General features: G+C 42.4%; 1 protein-coding gene across 1 annotated transcript in view; it reads right to left on the bottom strand.

Annotated features, from left to right (window-relative positions):
* Nucleotides 1-24,086, bottom strand: part of LOC128687528 (sodium-coupled monocarboxylate transporter 1-like) — a 230,617-nt gene that overhangs the window by 88,853 nt on the left and 117,678 nt on the right. The window contains exon 5 of the mRNA XM_070083859.1: nt 4,694-4,812. Within this exon, the coding sequence (XP_069939960.1) occupies nt 4,694-4,812 (119 nt within the window). The remainder of the gene's footprint in view (nt 1-4,693; nt 4,813-24,086) is intronic.

Here is a 24,086-nt window from a genome sequence, read left to right as displayed (position 1 = left end):
GCAAAAGGCTCCTGGGGTTTAACCCCAGTAAGTGTAAGGTCATGAAGATTGGAGGACACAAAAGACCGCAGACGGAGTACAGGTTAGGAAACCAACATCTGCAAACATCAATTAAAGAAAAGGATCTTAGGGTAAGCATTATAACGAACAAATCCCCTGAGACACACTACAATCAAATAACTGCTGCAGCATATGGGAGATTGGCAAACCTGAGATTGGCGTTTGGACATCTGAGTAAGGAGTCATTCACGACATTGTACACCGTGTACGTAAGGCCTATACTGGAGTATGCAGCGCCAGTATGGAACCCTCACTTAGTCAAACACGTCACGAAATTGGAGAAAGTGCAAAAATTTGCAACACGATTAGTCCCGGAACTGAGGGGCATGTCTTATGAGGAGAGGTTAAGGGAACTCAACCTGATGACACTAGAGGATACGAGGGATAGAGGGGACATGATAATAACGTATAAAATGCTGAGAGGCATTGACGAAGTTGACAAGGATCAAATGTTTCAGAGATGGGATCCAGAAACAAGGGGATACAATTGGAAGCTGAAAACCCAGATGAGTCATAGGGATATTAGGAAGTATTTCTTTAGTCTTAGAGTTGTCAGGAATTGGAATAATCTGTTGAGTGAAGTAGTGGAAGCAAGTTCCATAAACAGCTTTAAGAAGAGGTATGACAAAGATGATGGAGCAGGGAAAGAGTGAATTAGTATTGATCAGTGAAGTGGTTGGGCCAGGAGCTATGACTCGACCCCTGCAACCACATATAGGTGAGTGCATATAAGTGAGTACACACTTCCCACACAGATCCCATACTCTGTACTTACACACATATGTACAACAATGGTGGAGAGAAGTGTGGTCATGCATGACTACTAGCACGGCTTCAGAGATAGGAAATTTTGTCACAAACCCACTAGAGGTGTACGAATGTGTAACAGAAGTAAGACAGGAGAGAGAAGGATGGGTAGATAGCATTTTCTTGGAATGTAGGAAGGCTTTTGACATGGTATCGCACAAGACTAGAATTGCAGGCAGGAATAGCAGGAAAAGCAGGGCAATGAAACAAGGAATTTCTGACAGGAAAAAACAACGATATGTCGGAATGAGTATGTTACGCCTGGTTACCTTCCATATTACTTTGAGCAGATATCAGTTAATATCATATTGCGAACCTCCTTATTAGTTGATAAAATAAGCAAGTCCGACTATATAATATTATATGGGGCCATATATTTATAATTTTACCAACTGAAATCATGTAAATTAATGTACATAGTAAAATTATTAATGTTTTAGGTTAGGTGTAACAGTGATAAATATGAAACACTTGTGCAACAACCAGTCTCTAGTTAAACCGAGCTGCCTTAGTGTATGTCACGTGACCTACCTTATGTCAGGTCACCCCTTCCACACTACTGTCAGTAGCAGCTCGCTTTCAACCCATGGTACATCTCAGAAACTCTCTGTTGTAACAGAGCTTCATTTCTTTGATAAATACGTTAAAGGTACTCAAAGTGGACATACGTGTATCTCACGTCCGATAGTATCTTTGTTAAACACCAGGCGGTCTGAAGAACATTGTGAGGTTATGTTGAAACTCATTAGTGTGAATGGTGAAATTACCTTAAGGTCATGTGTATAGTTCTCTGTAGATAACTCACGAAATCGTAATGACACGATTGCAAACAAACTATACCACAGGTGGGGTTTTAACCCGCGGTCAGAGAGTCTCAACACTCCATACCGTCGCGTTAGCCACTGGACCGGCTAGCTTCAATAAGATTCGTCCAACTAGGTATATTTCTACACCATAGGAAGGTTAGCATAGGCACCACTGTGTCCACAAATGTAGAAATATACCTAGTTGGATTAATCTTATTGAAGCTAGCTGGCCCAGTGGCTAACGCGACGGTCTGGAGTTTTGAGACTCTCTGACCGCGGGTTCAAACCCCACCGGTGGTATGGTTTCTCTGTAGATAATTTCGCGCTCGTAAAATACGAGGGAAAAGCTAACATTTTATTACTGACATGTTTCTAAGAAACAATATAATTAAAAAGCCTTTGAATTTTTACTTATGAGTCTTGATACCCTAAGAAGAGAAGTAATAAATTCTTTTTATTATAGTACCTAGACGTCTGTTTCAGTGAGAAGGAAGATAGGTGGGCAATAGGTGCATATGTCGAGTGGGGTTCCACAAGGGTCAGTCCTAGAGCCGGTACTGTTTTCTCTATTTGTGAATTATATGACAGAAGGGATAGTCAGAGGTGTCTCTATTCGCAGACGACGTGAATTAATGAACAAAATACTAAATACTAAATACTACTAAAGGATCTCAGCGCTGCATAGCCCTTGTGGCTTAGCGCTTCTTTTTGATGATAATAATAATAATAATAATACTAAAGGATCTGGATAAAGAAGACCGTAGACGGACTACAGGCTCGGGGGTCAAAGACTTCCAACCTCACTCAAGGAGAAAGATCTTGGAGTGAGTATCATCCCAAGCACATCCTTAGAAACGTACATCAAACAAATTAGTGTTGCAGCACATGAGTGACTAGCAAACCTGAGAATAGCGTTTCAGCTTCTACGTAAGGAGTCATTCACGACGCTGTACATCGTGTACGTCAGGCACATATTGGAGTAGGCAGCACCACATCAGGTTATGCGCATCAAAAATTACAGAAAGTGAAGACGTTTGCATCAAGGAATATGTCTGATTAGGAGAGTTTAAGGATTCTCAACGTGGTGCTGGAGGTCAGGAGGGATAGGCAGAATATGACAACAATATTCAAAATATTGAGGAACTGACAAGATTAGCATATGTAGAATGCTCCACACAGAAACTCAGTTAAGTCATAGGGTTGTCAGGAAGTGGGACAATCTGGAGAGTGGAGTAGTAGAGGTAGAAACCATACATAGTCGTCACGGCGCCATCTTTGAACAATAGTCACGTGTTCACCTAAAACACCAGTCTCCTGTGATCAACCTGCTTTGCCTTGAGTCATCGCTCCTGCTTCAATGGTTTCCATGGTATAAACCATGGTAATAGATATCCTGTTTTCTAAACCAGTGGTTTTCATGCTCATACAAGCTGCAGCAGTGAGAGGTGAGGTATTGTGGTTTGCTTCGCTGAGTTTGCATTTCACATAAAATTTCATTAAATTCCTCTGTACTGTTAGAAGCTGATGGGAGAACTGTTTTTTCAGTTTCTCTAAATAGAATTTATGTTTAGTCAATATTTCACTGGTTATTTAACTGCAGGTGTATCTGGGGGTTTCCCCATGAAAGATATTTTACTCCTATAGTAATTACGAAAACTACCCCTTCTTCAGTTCTGGGAAAGTCTAGCGAGAATGCTGACGTTACCTTGGGTGACTCGGATTTTGGGTTGGAAAAGATGTTATATGACGGCAGCTGGCCGGGGTCTCGTAAATCAATTGAAACACCACTGATAAAGTCCTCCTGTTCTTGGGTAGCAAAATTACCGGATGCTCCAATCTATGTACCCGACGGACCGACCATCAGGGAAGAGCAACTAAGAGACTTGTCTCTTGCTTCCGCTTTCAGTCGGATACCACTGGAGAAGATTCTGTACATCCCGCCAAATATACTCAAAAACAATATAATATTTAGCCAATCGACTGGTAAGGAGGCAAAGGGGAGAGGTATCAATGTCTGATAGACCTGTGATTCCCAAAAAAATTAGACTTCCGGTTTTGAGGGTTTCTCGTGACTCATTCTTGGGTGTCACTTTATAGGATATCCCAACATATCAGATGGCCAGGTTTAAGTCGATGTGTTTGGAGCTACATCAGACCCTGCCTTAAGTGTCAGCAAGTGGAGAAAACTCTGACACTACATCAAACTTGCACCACTTCCCCATTCCCGCTGACAGAGAGCCATTAGGAAACATGATCATAGACTGTATGTGACTTTATCTAAGGCAAAGTTATGTAACTAATATCTGTTCACAGTTGTTGAAAAAACCAACAGGTATCTTGAGCCAGTACCTATGCGAAGTGCTAATGCTAAGCACATATTGAAAGCTCTTATCTGATTTATATCCCAAGTTGGATTTCCACGAAATATTCAGTGATCAGCACTCTAATTTTAAAGTTAAGGATTTAGAGACGTATTTAACCGACTAGGAATTAAAGCCAAGCATCAGAGGCTTTGTGAAGCAATGGAGCCCAACCCAGTAATGGATTCTTCAATATTGATCACAGAACATCTACTTACCAATAGTTGTATGAATTTTGTAATAATTACCGTAAAGCGAAACTGATAAGTTGAAGGTGACTGGAGGAAGCTTCTCTCTTTATAAACGAAATAAAAAAAACAGTTGCTGGAGAAATATAAAATAGGAGAACCACCTCAAGGTCTCCCTTTCAAGAACACATAATTCATTACCCGCTCAGTGACACCTAACAACTGCTGTGTGACCTATCGTGGCATATACATGTTTACCATCATACAATATGCAGTATGTATACTCGCTTTATTTATGCTTAATGTAAAGAACGAACGTTGAGACAAAAAAAAGTCAATGTAAAAATATTAGAAATAATATTTTTGAAAAGATGCTAAAGACAAGCAAGAAGTTTTGAGACTGTGAATGGATAATGCTTCATTATGGAATCGTTTCTGCTAATAATACCAAATTACAGTTTAAATTACTTACTAATGACTTTCAGAGGTTTTGTTGCTCCTTGATCATCAATGTTCCTGAAGTATGGAAGGAACTTAACGACATCCTCCCAGAGTAAGCAGGCAGCTGAGTTCCCAGCACTTGACACACTGCTGTATACCAGAAATAAACCGCATTAGAACGAGGAAAGAACACACCACAATTAACTTAATTTTTTTCATTACATATCGGCCGTTTCCCACCAAGGCAGAGTGACCCGAAACAGAAGAAACACTTTCATCATCATTCACTCCATCACTGCCAGAAGCGTACCGACACTACAGTTCAGAAACTGCAGCATATCTCCACCCCTCCGTCAGAGCGAGGGCACTGTACTTTCCACCTCCAGGATTCACGTCTAGCTAACCAGATTCCTTGAATCCTTGCATAAACATTACCTTCTTCACACACGAATATCAAGTTATAAAAACCATTTTCCTCCATTCCATCCTATCTAATATTCTCATGAATGCTTGGTAGAAGTCTAAAACCCCCGCACACAAATCCTCCTTTACCCCCTCCTTCCAACTTTTCCTAGGACGACCCCTAACCTGCCTTCCTTCTACTAAATATTTACAAGGCCTCCAAGTCATTCATTTTGTTCCATCCTCTTTTAATGTCTGAACCACTTCAACAGCTCCTCATCGCCCCTATGAATAATACTTTTAGAAACCAATTACTTCCTTCTAATCTCCAAGTTACAGATTCTGTGCATTATATTCACACCACACATTGCCCTCTGACACGGTAGCTCCACTGCCCTCTCCTTGTTGCAACATCCACCACTCATGCTTCACACCCATATAAATAAGTGTTGGTACCACTATACTCTCATACATTTCCATCTTTGTTTCATGGATAATGTTCTTTGTCTCCGCAGAACCCTCAGTACACCTTTTTCCCCTCGTCAGTTCAATGGGTCACCTCGTCTTTCATATACCCATCTACTGACAAGTCCATTCCCAGATATCTGAACGAATTCATTTCCTCCATACTTCCTCCCTCCAGTCTGATAAACATTTTTTGTTATCCTCAGCACCTTGCTGTTTCCTATGTTCACTTTCAATTTCCTTCTTTGATCCACCCTCCCAGATTCGTCCACCAACTATTGTAACTTCTCATCAGAATTTCTCGAACCACAGTGTCATCAGCAAAAAGCATCTGTGACAACTTCCACTTTGTATAATCTTTATTTTTCAATCCCACACCTCTTGCTAACACCAAGCATTCACGTCTCATACAGTCATATCTATCAATACATTTAACAACCATAGTGACATCACGCATCTATGCCTAAGGCCTACTTTTGCTTGGAAAAAAAAATCTCCCTCTCTCCTACATTCCCTAACATGAGCCTCAATATCTTCCCGAGCCTCACTTCAGTAACTTATCACCTATTCCATACGCATGCAACATCTACCATATTGCTCACTTGTCCACCCTATCATATGCCTTTTCCAAATCCATAAATGCAACGAAACCCTCTTCCCCCTTATATAAATACTGTTCTCTTATATGTTTCATTGTGAACACTTGGTCTACACATCCCCTACTCTTCCCAAACTCTTGTTCATCTGCCATCCTGCTCTCCGTCTTAGTCTTTTTTCTTTCAATAATAACTGCACCATTCATTTTACCAGGTATACTCAATAGACTTATTTCTTTATAATTCTTACGCTTCTTTTGTCCCCTTTGCCTTCATACAAAGGAACTATGCATGCTCTCTGGCAATCCCTAGGTACCTTCCTCTCTTCCGTACATTTACTGAATTTAAATCACCAACTATATCCAAAACTATATCCCCTCCTGCTTTAATCATTTCTGTCTTGATCCCTTCAGTCCCAGCTGCCTTACCCCGTGTCTCCGCTAGACGCGTTCCTTCCTCACATTCACATCTGACTCTTCTCTCTCTCCTAAAATATGTTATTCCTCCCTGGCTAATGTAGGAAATCACGGCTTCCCTTCTTCGTCAACATTTAGCAGTTCCTCGTAATATTTCCTCCATTTTCCCGATACCTCCAATTTGCCAGCTAATAACTCACCTGTCCTATTTTATTTTTAATTGCGAAATCCATTCGTTCCTTAGGCTTTCTCAACTTATTAATCTCGCTCCAAAACTTTTTCTTATTCATAGCAAAATTTGCTGACATCATCTCATCCACTTTCTCACTTGCTCTCGTTTTACATTCCTTCACCAATGTCTTAACCTCTTTTTCTCTAAATATACTCCTCCCTTCTTATATCACTTCAACTTCTTTGTAAAATTCTCTCATACACTGTTTCTTTCTTTACCTCATCATTCCACCATTCGCTTTTTTTCCCTCCCACACCCACCCTCCTATATCTACAAACTTCTGCTGACAATTCTTACAATGCATTCTTAAATCTACCCCATACCTCTTCAACTCCATTTTTCTATACTCTCACTAACCCATCTTTCTACCAATAGTTGTTTATATCTTACCCTATGTCCTCCATTGGTTAAGAAACCTTCATCTCTTTCTTAGTTTCTGATACCATTCTCCTTGCACCCCATCTACCTTTAACACTTACTGTAGCTACAACTAGAAAATTATCTGGTATATTTGTTGACCTTCTATAAATATGCACATCCAGAAATCTACCCATTAACTTTTTATCCACCAATATATAATCCAACAAATTGTCATTATGCCCAATATCATGTCTGATACACTTATTTATCCTCTTTTACTTAAAATGTGTATTAGCTGTTACCAAACCTCTTTTTATACATAGTTCAGTCAAAGAATCCCAATTATCATTTATACCTGGCATCCCAAACTTACCTACTACGCTCTCTATAACCATTTTTCCCAGTAGCATTGGGGTCCCCTACCACAATTGGTTTATCACTTCATTCAAAACTCCCTAAACTCTAAACATCTTTCAAAATATCCCTCTCTTCTACACTCCAGTTACATAAATACGTAGTATAACCCATTTTTCACATCCGACCCTTATTTTGATCCACATAATCCTTATATTCCCTTTTTTCCTGTCATAACTGATCCTTCAACATTATTGATATTCCTTCCTTAGGTCTAACTCTCTCATATACTCCTGACCTCATCCAATTTATTTCTCCCTACTGAAACTCTCTTACCTCCCCTTCAGCTTTGTCTCACTTAGAGCATGGACATCCAACTTCTTTTCATTCATAACAATGACAATCATCCCCGTCTTTTCATCTACATTAAATCCACGCACATTATTACATCCCAACTTTATAAGGTTTTTCTTCTTATGTTTAGTAATTTATCCAAAGAAGTGGTTACTAGCCACTTGCTCCCAGCATAGTGCAAAATACAACAATATAGGTTAAATTCTAGTTTGAACTTAAATGAGTAATAAATATCAAGGTATTGTAATCTGAAATATATTATGGAATGACAACAGAAGTATATTCACGTAGCTTAGACCTGCAGTTACCACATTTTAGGTGAGAATACCTAAGACATCAATCAAAGTAATCAAAGAGTAATATTACGTAAATTGCTTAATAACACAAACCAAACACAATCCTTAATAATATACAGATAAACAAGAGTTTTAAGGAAAAAATTATAAAGAATTTGTTACAATAAGTTACAACGGTTATACGTACATATCAGGTGTCTTATGAACTTTTTCACTGATAACCCATTGTAAATATTGAATATTGTGCTTCTTGGGGACAGTCAGTTTGGGTACATGGAGAGGACCTTCTGCTTGAAAGATAGGAGTATGAGACAGAGGGGGGGTTTCCCTGGGGCTGGGATGGAGGATATTGTTAGCTGGCTTGATATCATGTATGGTAAAGGGATCAGTCTTATTATCTGCCTCAGTGCTGGAGGCAATGATGTAGGCAAGCATAGAAGTGAGGATTTAGTTAGAAGGTATAGGGCAGCTATAGACATTATTAGGAAGAAGGGAGGGACCCCTGTTATATGTGGTATTTTGCCATGAAGGGTCGTTGGAAATGAATGGCTGTCCAAAGCGATTGGTATAAATTGCTTGCTGGACAAACACTGTAAGGATAATGCAGTACCATTCATTGACAACTGAGGCCACTTCCATGGCCGAAATGACATGTATACCAGACATGGGGTTCACTTATCCAGGGCAGGTGTGGGTTTTCTAGCTATAAGAGTCATCAAGCAACACAGGGTAATGATAGTAACAGAAATTGTGTAAAAGAAAAGCTGAATAGTAAAAAGGTTCACATGAAAAAACATATTAATGTATTTTATACTAAGTGTCGAAATGCTAGAAATAAAATTAATGAATTATATTTGGCAGCATGTGATGGTAACCTTGATGTCATCGCAATAACAGAAATGTAGTAAAATTTAAAGAGTCGGGATATGATTGCTGAGTGTCACATTCAAGGGTTTAAGTTGTTCCATGAAGATAGATATCACATTATACATAAGAGAAAATGTAAATTGTTGCATAAAACAGGTATGAAAATAGATGGATCAGTAGCAGAATCTGTTTGGGTAAAGTTTCTAGAAGGTCAAGAAAAACTAATTCTAGGTTTAATATACTAACCTTCAGGCTTGGATCATGATAGAGGGAGACTTGTTTGGAACGAAAATGTTAGGACTTCTAGACACAATAACGTAGTGATAGTAGAGGAATTTATAATTATTATTAAAGATTCGCCGGTATTCTCCCGGCCCTGGCCTTGTCCAAGTGGTGGCCCGGCCTTGGCTCCCTCTTTAGGGAGTATCTGAGACCTAAGTCTCCCATGGGAGGAGGCACAAGTACCTCCTCATCTTTGGGACCAACTGTCCCCAGGCCTAGCCACAAGCTAGGCCTCTCTGGTCTGCCATCCCCGCCCCAAGGGGGCAAATGGGAATGACAGTCTTATGAGCTAAAGGCTCGGACTCAGGCACCTACCCTACCCTAGAAGGGTTAGGCATGGTGTCGATGAGTAGAGGAATTTAACTTTAGTGAAATTGACTGGACTTCTTTGGCCAGTAATCTGCAGCCCAGCGACTTTATGGAAGTAGTTTAGAACTGTTCTCTGAAACAGTGTGTAACAGAGCCTACCAGAGGTGATAATTTGCTTGAAATAGTCTTATAAAAAAAAACACTCGTAAATAATCTGCAGATCACTGAAGAGCTTGACGCAAGTGATCACAAATCCATTACCTTTAATATTACCTGGGAGTCCAAGAATATGGATAACATGGTACGAGTCCCCGATTTTCGTTCTGCCAATTATATAGGACTTAAGGAAAACCTATCTCATCTAGACTGGGGTAATCTAGCTAATGATTTTATTGACAATGATCATACTTATGAATATGAAGAGATCTACGTTTATGATTTTTTTCTTAGTAATGTACAACATGCTCGGAGTATATATATTCCCTAAATAATAACGATCCCAAATGGGTTAACAGGAAGCTAAAGCATTTATTGGGAGAGAAAACAGAAATTTATAGGAGCATCAAAAGAGGAGAGCTTAACCTTATTGACCAATATATTCAGTTTCAAACAGAAGTAAAAAGGGGATCTGTTTGGAACTGGAGCAAGCTAAGGCAACTAGTAAATGGACTGTAGAAAGGTACTAAGCCTTGACAGCTCAAAGTATCCACAGCCATCTCCAGATCGTTGTCTTGAGGAGCCGTAGTGCTCCAATCCTTTGGGCTGTAGGAAATCAAGTAAGCATCAGTACATAATTGCCTCAAAGGAGCATATATTACATCATATCAATTTCACATGATGGTGTATAGAAAACTTACTTTTTGGGCTCAATAGCCCACTCATTACTGCCGTCTATAGGACATTAATATTATTATTATAATCAAGGGGAAGCGTTAAACCCAGAGGATTATACAGCGCCTGGGGGGGATGTGGAAGGCATTCAGGTTTAATTCGGGGAACTGGAGCACAAATCCAATTCCCTAAATCAAGAGCCCCTCACCAACATCAAGGAACCTTCCTTGAAGGGACGTCTATAGGACAGCTTCAATTACCTTGTGTTTACAAGAAACTGCAGTTTCCCTGTTTAACAAATGAGATTGAAACCTACCTTGCTCTTGTAACATGAGCGGTGTCGCTGAAGCAACACATACGACAGGTATGTGTGACTTGATAGAAGCAGAAGTGTTCTTTGAGGAATGTCGCACTGTTCTCCACTCAGTCGGGAAATTTGCAACACTCACTACACTACACTGTTCTTCAAGATTTGTTCATGGGTTTCATGGTAATTTCACAACAGGAAGATAGGTTTGCTTCATTGTAATAGTTCTACCACGAATTTCTGAGACTGTACAAGAGTCAAACTACTGTTCCTTTGTCCAGGGGTAATGCTTGCACATAACATGTTTCCCCTTCTTCTAATAAAGCCAACCTGCCCCCTGCAGCAGACCTCACCATGGGCGTGCCCTCCTCACAAAGGATTTGCTGAATTCAGCATTATTACTCTTCCTTGGTAAATGTTGTCACAGTACTCAGCAGATAGCAGATTTTCTGGTATCTGCCTATCATAGACAGTTCACTATTATCCCACATTGTGAATAAATTGATGTAGGGTTTTCCTTAATTTTCCTGCCATGGTAAAGAAAGTCCTTTTTCTCAATTATCTGTCATTCGTATTGCAATGAATGCATGGAGCAACATAAGTTGGTGTGACTTCCATTGACGATCTGGTACGGCATCTCCTTCAAATTAAACTGTTGATTAAGAAGGAAGGCACCATTTGCCCAAAACAATCCCAAGATTTTATGAAACGATTCATCGAAGACTTCGAAAACTGTGCACAACTCACGTATCTTCCAAAAGAAGTGCTTAGAAAATTTAAGATTGGTTTATTCCAAAAAAGACAGCAAACTCAACTCTTGAACTGCAGCGTGTACCAGCTGTGCCCAGCCTAAAGGCTGTTAACCTTCGTCATAAATTGCTTGGTTGCCTAGGCTCTGTTTTTACGATTGAAAACACTCCTCTGGGGCGCTATTCTTCACTTATCTTCATTTTTCTGCTCTCTCCTTACCTGAGAGTTAGTCATCATCATTATCATCAGCTTCACATTGTTCCAGACTATGGAGCTAAACTCTTCTCTAGGCTGAGGGACTGACCACCTCAAAACTATTTCTCCATGGCTGATGGACTGATTACATCATCTTTACCTAGCCACTACTCTTGCTGCCTTCAATTTATTCTCTTCTGTATCTGTCTGAGGAAACACATACCGTGTAAGTGTATTATATACAATTTTCAGCATTATTTCTCTGTATGCTCTCTGATATAGGATGGTGACCAAAACTGAGCTTCACGATCTAAGTGGGAGATTGTTAATGATGTATAGAGCTGTAAAATAACTTCCAGATTACTGATACTGATAATTCTTGATATAAATCCAAGTAATCACTTAGCCATAACTCTTAAAGGCGACCGTGAGAAGGTCAATATAATATATAATCACTTTCATTTAGTTTTTATCATGCCAGAAATCTGTTATTGCTTCCAGGTGTTATCTGAGAACACATCTCTGTCTCAGTCTCATCCTGGTGCTCGTAATGTCACTCTTCAATAACAACTTTTAATTTTCTTCACAGTTCTTGCTACATTTATGACTTGTGAAAGCGCTTGTGGATTTCTTAAAAGATAAGTGCTCAAATAATAATAATAATAATAATAATAATAATAATAATAATAATAATAATAATAATAATAATATTATTATTATTATTATTATTATTATTATTTTTATTATTATTATTATCATTATTATTATTTTTATTATTATTATTATCATTATTATTATTTTTATTATTATTATTATCATTATTATTATTTTTATTATTATTATTATCATTATTATTATTTTTATTATTATTATTATGACAATTATTAATATTAACATTATTATTGTTGTTGTTGTTAATAATGTTTCCTCTTGTACTGTCTATGGGTGTCGTCCTACGATCGTATTCCTATATTTACTCTCCTTTCCAACACCCTCGTTAAAAGATAATACTTCTGTGTGTTCCACATTTTCTGAATATTCTGACTAATCTCTCTTTGACTCATCTATGACTCTGCTTCTGTTGACCACATATCGCCGAAATCACTGTAGCTAATTGTTTATCTATTTCTCTTGAGTTTGCGACAGTATCTGTATTCATTAATGCCACTCGCCTCGTTTTCTCCTTTCCCAAATTGTTCCTAAGTGAAGCTAAAGCTGATTCTGTTGGTAAACATTATCTTCCGAAAACACATAATTCTTGCCTCAAAATTAAAATTTTGCTTATGTGCTTATTTCACCAAGTGTCACCGAAGCAACTGTTCGGAAAACCTGTTGATTGATTGACTGATTTAACTGAAAACCATTCGACAAACTAGACATTTTAGTGCTTTTAAAGCATTCGAATAAGCCACCGACAATATGAAAACAACATAGCAGCGAAAGCACTGCTGGTCAAAAACCGATGGAATTTTGATGAGCTGGAGAGAGGAGACAGTGGAGAAACAAGCGATTACATAGCGGAAACGCTTCACTCTGGAGGTCCTAAGGTGGTAATTGAAGTGATGTATAACCCACCACAGAGCAGCAGGAAGCCAAGGCAAGAGTATGACGAGCGCAAGAGAGCGACGGTTGACACACTGGCTGCAGTGGCCAGAAGAGCTCATGCATGCAGGGCAAAGCTCCTGATCATGGGTGACTTAACCACAAGGAGATCGATTGGGAGAACTTGGAGCCACATGGGGGCCAAGATACATGGAGGGCTAAAATGATGGAGGTGGTACTGGAAAACTTCATGTACCAACACGTAAGGGACACTACAAGAGAGAGAGGAGAGGATGAACCAGCAAGACTGGACCTAGTATTCACCTTGAGTGGTGCAGATATTGAGGATATCACATATGAAAGGCCCCTAGGGGCCAGTGATCATGTGGTTTTAAGCTACGAATACACAGTAGAGCTACAAGTGGAGGGGGAAGCAGAAAGGCCAGGACGAATGAAGCCAAACTACAAGAAAGGGGACTACACGGGAATGACGAACTTCGTGAACGGGGTTCAGTGGGACAGAGAACTGGCAGGGGAGCCAGTTAATGAGATAATGTGCAAGGAGACTGAGGAGAGATTTGTACCCAAGGGTAACAGGAATAATGAAAAAGCCAGGATGAGCCCATGGTGCACACAAAAGTGCAAGGGAATGGAAGAAGTATAGAAGGCAAAAGAACCCAGGAAAATAAGGAGAGCAGTCCTAGAGCCAGAAATGAATATGCACAGATATGAAGGGAGGCCCACTGACAATATGAAAACAACATAGCAGCGAAAGCCGAATCTGACCCGAAGCTGTCATACAGCCACATCAGGAAGAAAACAACAGTCAATGACCAGGTAAACAGGCTAAGGAAGGAAAGAGGAGAGACAACAAGAAATGACTGTTAAGTATGTGAGAAACTCAACGAGAGATTCAAAGAAGTGTTCACAGAGGAGACAGAAGGGGCTCTAGAAAGATGGAGAGATGGGGCACACCACCAAGTGCTGGACACAGTATACACAACCGAGGAAGAAGTGAAGAGCCTTCTGAGTGAGCTAGATACCTCAAAGGCAATGGGACCGGATAACATCTCTTCATGGGTCCTGAGAGAGGGAGCAGAGGCGCTATATGTACCCCTAACAACAATATTCAATACATCTATCGAAAAAGGGAGATTGCCTGAGGCATGGAAGACAGCAAATGTAGTCCCAATCTTTAAAAAAGGAGACAGACATGAAGCACTAAACTACAGACCAGTGTCACTGACTTGCATAGTATGCAAAGTCATGGAGAAGATTATCAGGGGAAGAGTGATGGATCACCTAGAAAGGAATGATCTCATCAACAGCAGCCAACATGGTTTCAGGGACGGGAAATCCTGTGTCACAACCCTACTGGAGTTCTATGACATGGTGACAGCAGTATGACAAGAGAGAGAGGGGTGGGTGGATTGCATTTTCTTGGACTGCAAGAAGGTATTTGACACAGTTCCACACAAGAGATTAGTGCAAAAACTGGAGGACCAAGCAGGGATAACAGGGAAGGCACTACAATGGATCAGTGAATACTTGTCAGGAAGACAGCAGCGAGTCATGGTACGTGGCGAGGTGTCAGAGTGGGCACCTATGACCAGCGGGGTCCCACAGGGGTCAGTTCTAGAACCAGTGCTATTTCTGGTATTTGTGAACGACATGACGGATGGAATAGACTCCGAAGTGTCCCTGTTTGCAGATGACGTGAAGTTGATGAGAAGAATTCACTCGATCGAAGACCAGGCAGAACTACAAAGGGATTTGGACAGGCTGCAGACCTGGTCCAGCAATTGGCTCCTGGAGTTCAACCCCACCAAGTGCAAAGTCATGAAGATTGTGGAAGGGAAAAGAAGACCGCAGATGGAGTACAGTCTAGGGGGCCAGAGACTACAAACCTCGCTCAAGGAAAAAGATCTTGGGGTGAGTATAACACCATGCACATCTCCTGAAGCGCACATCAACCAAATAACTGCTGCAGCATATGGGCGCCTAGTAAACCTCAGAACAGCATTCTGACATCTTAATAAGGAATCGTTCAGGACCCTGTACACCGTGTACGTTAGGCCCATATTGGAGTATGCGGCACCAGTTTGGAACCCACACCTAGCCAAGCATGTAAAGAAACTAGAGAAAGTGCAAAGGTCTGCAACAAGACTAGTCCCGGATCGAAGGGGTATGTCCTACGAGGAGAGGTTAAGGGAAATCGACCTGACGACACTGGACGACAGGAGAGAAAGGGGGGACATGATAACGACATACAAAATACTGCATGGAATAGATAAGGTGGACGGAGACAGGATGTTCCAAAGATGGGACACAGCAACAAGGGGACACAGTTGGAAGTTGAAGAGATAGATGAATGACAGGGATGTTAGGAAGTATTTCTTCAGTCACACAGTAGTCAGGAAGTGGAATAGGTTGGGAAGCGATGTAGTGGAGGCAGGATCCATACATAGCTTTAAGCAGAGGTATGATAAAGCTCACAGTTCAGGGAGAGTGACCCAGTAGCGACCAGTGAAGAGGCGGGGCCAGGAGCTAGGACTCGACCCCTGCAACCTCAACTAGGTGAGTACAACTAGGTGAGTACACACACACACACACACACACACACACACACACACACACAAGTATAAAGGTTTGCAACAAGGCTAGTTCTGGAGCGCAGGGGAATGTCCTGCGATGAAAGGCTGAGGGAAATCGGCCTGACGACACTGGAGGACAGGAGGATCAGGGGAAACATGATAACGGCATACAAAATACTGCGTGGAATAGATAAGGTGGACAGAGACAGGATAATTCCAGAGAGGGGACACAGAAACAAGGGGTCACAATTGGAAGCTGAAGACTCAAACGAGTCACAGGGATGTTAGGAAGTATTTCTTCAGTCATAGGGTCGTCAGGAAGTGGAATAGTCTAGCAAGTGATGTAGTGCAGGCAGGAACCATACATAGCTTAACGACGAGGTATGACAAAGCTTAGGGAGCAGAGAGAGAGAGAGAGAGGACCTAGTAGCGATCAGTGAAGAGGCGAGATCAGGAGCTGAGTCTCGACCCCTGCAACCACAATTAGGTGAGTGCAATTAGGTGAGTACACACACACACACACACACATACTCACACACACACACACACACGGGATGTTCCAGAGAAGGGAACAGAAACAAGGGTTCACAATTGTGTAGACAGCCTGTACTGTCAGAACACACAGCCTAGCCGTCTGCTCTGACTAGTCCATATTTTGCGGCATTTTAGATGCTGCCCTCTGTAGGCTCACCCACGTCAGTGGGAGGCTGAGCCCATCGGCCCTCACTCCTAGGCCGACCGACTTGATAGACACAAGTGCTCCCCCTCCATGGACTGGCTTGTGGTCACTCCCTCACACTGCCCGTTGTGTACTCACTCCTACCCAATTAAAGCCAAACTAGTCCATGGCCGTATCATTGCTACCTACGCTACCTTCATCGGCACTAAACCGCTGTTCAGCAGTAAGAACAGCAATAACAGTGGTGACAGCGGAGTCAACGGCATCGTGAGCCTACTCAGGGTGGAGGGGTTGATGCCAGTCAACACCATCGGTCGACGCCAGTCAACATCATCCGTCGTCATCCAACGCACCTGCTGGCCTAAAGAGTTATCTGTTACTCCCAGCGTCTTGATGGGACCTGAGATAGATCTTCGTCCTAGATTTTTTTCCCACAAAATCTGGACATAGGCGTCACGGCGTCATCTCCAGCCTTAGCAGTCACGTGTTCACCTCATCACCCTCTCTACAGCCCTTCAACACTCTCCAGCACCATTCTCCTGCCTCGTACAGCGTCCCTACGCCCTTCGCAGCTACAAGAAGTAGAGGTGAGGTCGATTTTTTTTTGCTCCGCGCGCGTGAATTCCGGTCCCCCCTTATTTAAAAAAAAATTTAGTGTGTTGGCTTCGTGTGGCTCCACACGTGACCACGAGGCAGCTCTGGGGTTGGTTTATACCCTAATCAGCGTGTAAACACACCAGCCTCCTCTACAGCCTTCTCTGCTACGCAACGACGTCCATCTCGCCGTCCATGTGTGTTGTGTTCTTTCCAGTTTCCTCCAAGAAGTTCTACCTGGCTTAACCACATGGGAACCCAGTTGGCTTAGCCCCTAAGCCAGCTCAGTTCAGCCCCCACACCGTCTACAGCAGCTCGTGACTCATCATTGTGTCTACAACTACTCAGCATCTACGTATCTCCAGCCAGTGCACTTTTTTTTGTGTTGCCCAGTTAAATTTTTTTTCTTTCCCTTGCTGTTACATTCCCAGTTCATCACCAGTTTTGTTTTCCCCAGTGATTTGTTACAGTAAAACTTACTCGTCCCAGTTCATAGTTTTACTTAAGCTTGTTTTTAGCACGTTCGAGTAGTGCAGTAAATGTTTTGTTCTCCGTGTGCTGAAGCCGCAGTCAGTCAGCGCGCCCAGACACGCTTGCCAGTGTAAACAAACCACGCACAGCTGTGGATCACGCTGAGTTAGCCACGTTCTTCTCATATCTTATACCTCCACAGAGTGACCCCGGTCTTTCCTGTTCTTCCCAAGTCCATTCTGATAATTTTTCCTACGACATTGAAGCCCCATAGCAGTATACAAATGCTACGAGGCGTGTAGTGTTACTAGAGCATCACTGAAAGTTTCAGGACCTGCAGCACCCGTACCTTCGTCCATCTCCTGCACTCAAAGTTAAGTAAACAGTGACTTACCTAGCATTTCCTAATATTTTGTGACATTATTTAACTGTCCTGCACCAATACAGTTACAGTTACTGAAGCCATACTTCAGTAAATTGTTCAGTTTGTCATCAGTGCACATATTGCCACTTATCCACAGCTACTTAAATTTTGTACATTTATTTTGCACTCCTACATTTTAAATTTCAGTATTTTATTCTGCTTCTTGCACCTCAGTTCTTGATTTAAATTGTTCAGTGTTAACCATTTATACAATTTACCTCTCACATACAGTTTGCAAGTAATTCCTGTGTGCTGTTAATTTTGTTAGTTGCACCTGCAAGTTAGTCACAGATTGTTGACAACCCTGCACTGTTTTGTTTGTTAGTGTTTTTTTTTTCTTTAATAAGTGTAATCTTCAAGTACTTAAGTATTAGTTTATTCTACCTGCAGTGATACAATCTGTGCCTAGCCCATTACACTTTTCTCCTGTTTCCCCATTTATTTGCTTTACATATATTCTATGTATTATCTGTGAATATTCACCAATGTGCATTACTTTTTGCTATTTTGTATACCCAAGTCATTGAGTGCATTTTTGGGAACCTGCTTATTTACCATTAATTACCAAAATTACTTGTGAAGTTCATTAATTTTGACCTAGAGATTGTGATTTTTTTTTTTTTTTGCCAGTGTACACCCTGCTAACACCAGTTAACCTTTGCCCTATTCTTGAATTTAATAATTTGCATTTTTATTAATTTTATTTTGTGTGCAATATAGCATTTCTTGATACAGTGTATTTTTTTTTTCTGTGATTTTTTGGCACTATCCCATACTCTGATATCTTTGCTGTGTCAACATCCCTTTGTGCAAGTGAATTACCTTTTCTTTTTTTTTTGCATTCCAATTTGCAACTGCCAGCACCTGCAATCTTTTTAACACTGTGCTTGCAGCACAGTTTAGTGTTGTGTAGTACCTGATTTATTTTAAATTTTGTGCAATTTTTGCTACCAGTGTTTACAGTTCAACTCCTTTTCATAAATTTTGTTGCCAGTCTCCTGGTGAAATTATTGACCACCCTTAGCTTCATTTTGTGCACTTCCCTGTAGTTCATTCTCTTGCATACATCTCTTATTTTGTGTTTCAGAGTGTACCACTTTTTTTTGTTGTTTTGCTCAAATTATTTTCATCACTAAGCAGTTTACCTAGTACAGTGCTGCCGTGTTCTCTCTGACTCTGTGTTGAATTGTAGCCAGTGCATACCATTTCTTGCTCTGACCTGTTTACCCTCTTCGTGACCTGCTTGCGTTTGAACAATTGACGTCATGACTAAGACACGCAATGGCCGTACCATTAGTCCAGTTTCTGCTGATGCAAGCAATGGTGCCTCAGCTAGCGTGGACACGCGGCAGGGCATCGAAGCCCCCGTGACATTTGGTCAACTTGTGGCTCAAGTCTCGACCACCAGTGGGCCGGCTACTCGTCCATACCCGACCCTTCTTTTTGATGGTCGTTCAAATAGGTTAGAGCCATGGCTGTAGTCAGTCGAGACGACTGTTAAGGCTCTATTTGATAGTCCCACGCATACACAGTACATTCGTGCTGCTGTTGCAGCAGTGGATCTCATCCGGGATGATATAAGTGCCTTTGTGCAGCTCAATCGCGTTTGTAAGATTCAGTCTTGGGACGAGCTTAACTCACCATCTAGTGCGACTGCAGAGCGTGCACGATTGAGAACCTGGAGAAGTTTTGGGACCTCTTCAGGATAGTCTGTCAAAGCTAGATCATCTTCCTGCACTGACCGGGTGTTGGAAGAGTCAGCAGCAGACTCGCCTGGGAGAACTGCACTCACAAGGAAGTCAGCTGGGGCTTCACCCTCCACTCTCACCGGGAGAGGGAATCTGACAAGGTCGACAAGTGAGGTATTCTTCCGCAGGGGAAATTCTCGACTATGCATGTTGACAACAAGGACTTGCAACTTACCACGTTGCACTGTGTGCAAGGATGGTTCAAGGGAGAGGCCCTTGACTCGGCACGTGTCGTTGTCAACCAGCACATGGTCTCCTTCAAAAGCTCTGCTCACGTACACCATAACAGGAGTGAGCGAGTTAGCTGACAAAGTGACGTCATACTTTGTACAAGCAGTAACTCTGCTCGCTGATGCCATGACACGAGTCAGACAGTCGCCTGCCGACAGGGATACTGCGGCTTGACAACTGCTGTTCTCTACAACAGCGTCAGAGTTAGAGTGAAGGTTAGACTGGGCATCCCCAGACTGGGTTTCACTGGTAACTAAGCGCTGATGGCCAGGAGGTGACGGGCAACGAGCTCTACTACGAGGTCGATCAGGACAAGAGACCGACCCCGGGGAGAATATGCTATGGAAACCACCGGTTTCCAATGATTCCAGGCACTGTGCATACTCTGAGACAGAGTAGCACGTAGTGGATCCTAAGCGCACGCCCCAGAAGGGCACATCCACTCCGTTGAATTCTGCTTTCCACTCAGCTGGATCTAAGCGGATCCTAAGGTCTGCCATGGTTTTGAACCCTATGAGCAGGTCACCATGGAAAACAATACTATCTACGACCAAGAATTTTGCGGACAGCTTGTGACCCTGGACCGCAAATTCTAACGTTGTACGACCACGAACCGTCAGCGGATTACCTGAGACTCCACTCAAGGTCTGAATGACAGACGGCTCTGTCAATATGGCCGTGTGAAGGCCAATGTCTCGGAAAAGAGTGGAGCGGACAATGTTAACCACCGAACCTGTATCTAGGAAAATCTGGACAGGCTTATGGTGGACAGTGGACTCGATGAGCGGTCCACACGGGTTGTCATACCGAACATGAAGGCATGACAGGCCGACGAAATCCCCGGAGTCACAGCTGCTTGAGGTTCGATGCTTGTTGACGAGGCTCGACCTGGAAGGTACGGTACGAGTCTCGGCAACAACGTCAAGACACTCTGTTTCCTCACTGTCGGCAAGCATATCACTGCCCAGGGCAGCGAATGCATTGTGGACAGGGACGGAATACAGCGACTCCGACAGGGTTACTATGTCTTTCGCTGGTTTTGCGGACGTGCCTCTTCCCCCGAACTAGTGGAAGGGCTTCTACGAGCACGTACATTGCGCGACGACTGCTTGCTCCACTCAGCTGACAGCATACTTCGCAGCTTGTGACACTCATGGGAGGTATGACTGGAAGTATTGTGGTACATACAGACTCCCTCGCGAGACTGAGCATGGGGACGGTGACGGTTACTTTGATACTGAGCGTGGGGACGGAGATGGTTACTTTGCGGGGACTTGGGTTTGTAACACTCCGATCGGTAGTGCCCGCGTTCCCCACAGTTGAAACAAGTCACCACGCACTTAGTAGGTGAGGTTGGAGGTGGTGTTTGCTGGCGACGTTGTGCCTTGGTCCAGGAAGTCGATGACTGCTTTTTTGTATGAGACTGACTGTTGTTACTGTGGTCAATATTTTTACTTGGGCAAGTGTTAGTGGGACTGGGGTTAGGAACTTTGTGGGCTGGCTGTCTGACAGCAGCGGCAAAAGTGACTTCCGGCTGCGACCGCGGGGTCACCGTGGACGGCGCCGGAAGGATGGGTATAGGATCATCCGCAAAGCGACAAACCTTGCCTTGCTCGGCAGGCTGCTTGATCTCGTCAATGGCATCATATGCACCCAGGACGTCGTGCTGAGGGCCGAGTCCTAGCGCATCAATGGCACCTCGGAGGTTAGGGGGGGGCATCCCTCCGCATGATGCCTACAGCCAACATGGGGATGATGTCTTCAGCTTTAATACAGTTGTCACCATTCACCCACTTAGTGGAGCGGATGGCATCAGTAAAGTCTTTGGCGGCTTGCTCAAACCGGCAAATGCAAGCCAGGGGGCTTTCGTGCCGGTATTGACATTCGGCCAAGACGCTGGTAACGATGTCAATGTAATGGCGTTGGCGACTACGCCGAAAATTTTAACGACCTTTTTTTTATGGACCGATTACGTTCATTTTTGGTGTACTATTAGAAGGTTATATCGAGTATGCTGTGCTGAAGTTTCAATCATATCGGCCAAAAAGGAAATGAAATATGCAAAATTTACGAAAAATTGCATTTGGCAGGGCACAGTTTGTCAGTGGTACTTGGACAAGTGGTTTTGACACTTGCTGCTGCTAGAACAACTCTAATTCCAACACTTTTCGATGAGAATTCTAAAATAAACCTTATCTTCTTGCTAAAAAAAATAAAGTTTCATAACTTTTTTGATATATTGGAAGATGTCGGCCTTGTTGTCCACATAAATCTAAAAATATTTTGGATAGTTCGGAAACACGAACGCTTCCCCGTAAAACAATCATTCTCCTATGTTTGTTGTGAAAATCAAGTCAATTCAATCATAAATGAAGCTGTAACTTGCCTTATAAATAAATAACTTACTTTCGAGATATAGGCCGAAGCGCGCGGCACCCCCGCTGCCCGGGAACAAATTTTTTCCCCGAAAAATTCGCTTTATTTTACACTTTTTTCGCGGCCTACGAGTGTTTATTACAGTTAATCATTGTAAATCTGTTTTCTGTCATCACTGATGAGAGAGGGCGGATCCTCTCTTCACCTTCAGGGGAAATATCGATAGAAATTTATTCCTTGGGGCGTCATATTATGCTATATATTTTTTTTTGAGGTGTACTTTTTATGTTTATATGCTATTATTATATTGCATTATATCATAATAGATCAATTATGATAGATAAATAAGCCTTATAATTGATATTAGCGTGGGTATGGAATATTTTGTTGGCTGGAGGTGTCGGCCATTTTGTGCACTATTCCCAGGTGTTCCCGATTGGTTCCTTGATCACATTAGCTCCACCCACTCTGGCATGATCTCAGATGGTGAATTTGTATTATATTAGACATAAAGATGTACGAAAACGATAAAAATAACACGGGGAAAAACGTAACAAAAACGTCAACAAAGCTGAGTCAGCGCTTCTTACGCACTATGTCGCGTCAGCGCTGTCACCATGCCTGTTATAAATGGCTGTAATTCCTTTTAGAAACATCGTACAAGGATAATAATTATACCAGCGTGTAGCCAGAAAGTTCAGCTATTTTTTGGTAACAATAACTCAGTTTTCATATATTTTCGATTTTTTTTTGGCTCCGCGCGCGGGAACCCTCAATCCTACCTCAATGGGTTTGACCCCACTGATCTCTCACCGTATTCCACTTGACAAAGGTACTAAACCCATTTATGTACCTGTGTATCGCCTGCCACATGCGCAAAGAGTGTTCGCCGAAGAACTCATTACACGGATGCTCCGTGATGGAGTTATTGAGGAGTCCACTTCCCCGTGGAATGCTCCCATTATTCTGGTCCCCAAGAAGGTTGGAACCTGGCGCCCTGTTATCGATTACAGGAAACTGAATGCATGTACCATCCCAGACCGCTTTCCGTTGCCAGTTCTGAACGAACTGTTGCAGAACATAGGCGATAATAAGGTCTTTTCAACTCTTGATCTTCTTCAAGGGTTCTGGCAGATCCCCCTCGATGATGAGAGCAAAGAGTTGACAGCTTTCTCTACGCCAACTGGTCATTACAGTTCAGGAGGATGCCCTTCAGCTTGCGCGGAAGCCCAATCACGTTTAGTCATTTGATGACGACAATTTTCCGTACCCTCCTAGGTGGCACGCTCATGGTCTACCTGGATGATCTCATAGTCATGTCGTAAGATGTCCCGTCACATCTTGAGAAACTTGACAGGGTATTGGACAGGCTAGCTCAGGCAAACCTTAAGGTAAAGCTCTCCAAATGCCATTTCCTCTGGAAGGAAATAAAATTTCTGGGTCACGTAGTGACTCAGAATGGCATAAAGACGGACGAGTCTAAACTTCGGCCGTGCAGAAATTCCCCAGACCCATGACGGCGGATGCAGTCCGGTCCTTCATAGGCCTGGCGGGTTTCTACTGCACCTTTATCGCAGGTTTCTCCACCATTGCTGCACCCCTGACACTCTTACTCAAGAAGGATGCCCCTTTTGAGTGGACGTGTGATCAGGAACGAGCTTTTGTCACTCTTAAGAACAAGTTAACATCAGCCCCAACCCTTAGAATCCCTGATTTCACCAAGGCATTTACCTTGATGACTGATGCCAG

Source organism: Cherax quadricarinatus, chromosome 11 (assembly GCF_038502225.1).
Source record: "Cherax quadricarinatus isolate ZL_2023a chromosome 11, ASM3850222v1, whole genome shotgun sequence".
In the NCBI taxonomy this organism is placed as follows: Eukaryota; Metazoa; Arthropoda; class Malacostraca; order Decapoda; family Parastacidae; genus Cherax; species Cherax quadricarinatus.
The sequence above is the reverse complement of the archived record's forward strand: the minus strand, read 5'-3'. Positions and strand labels throughout refer to the sequence as shown.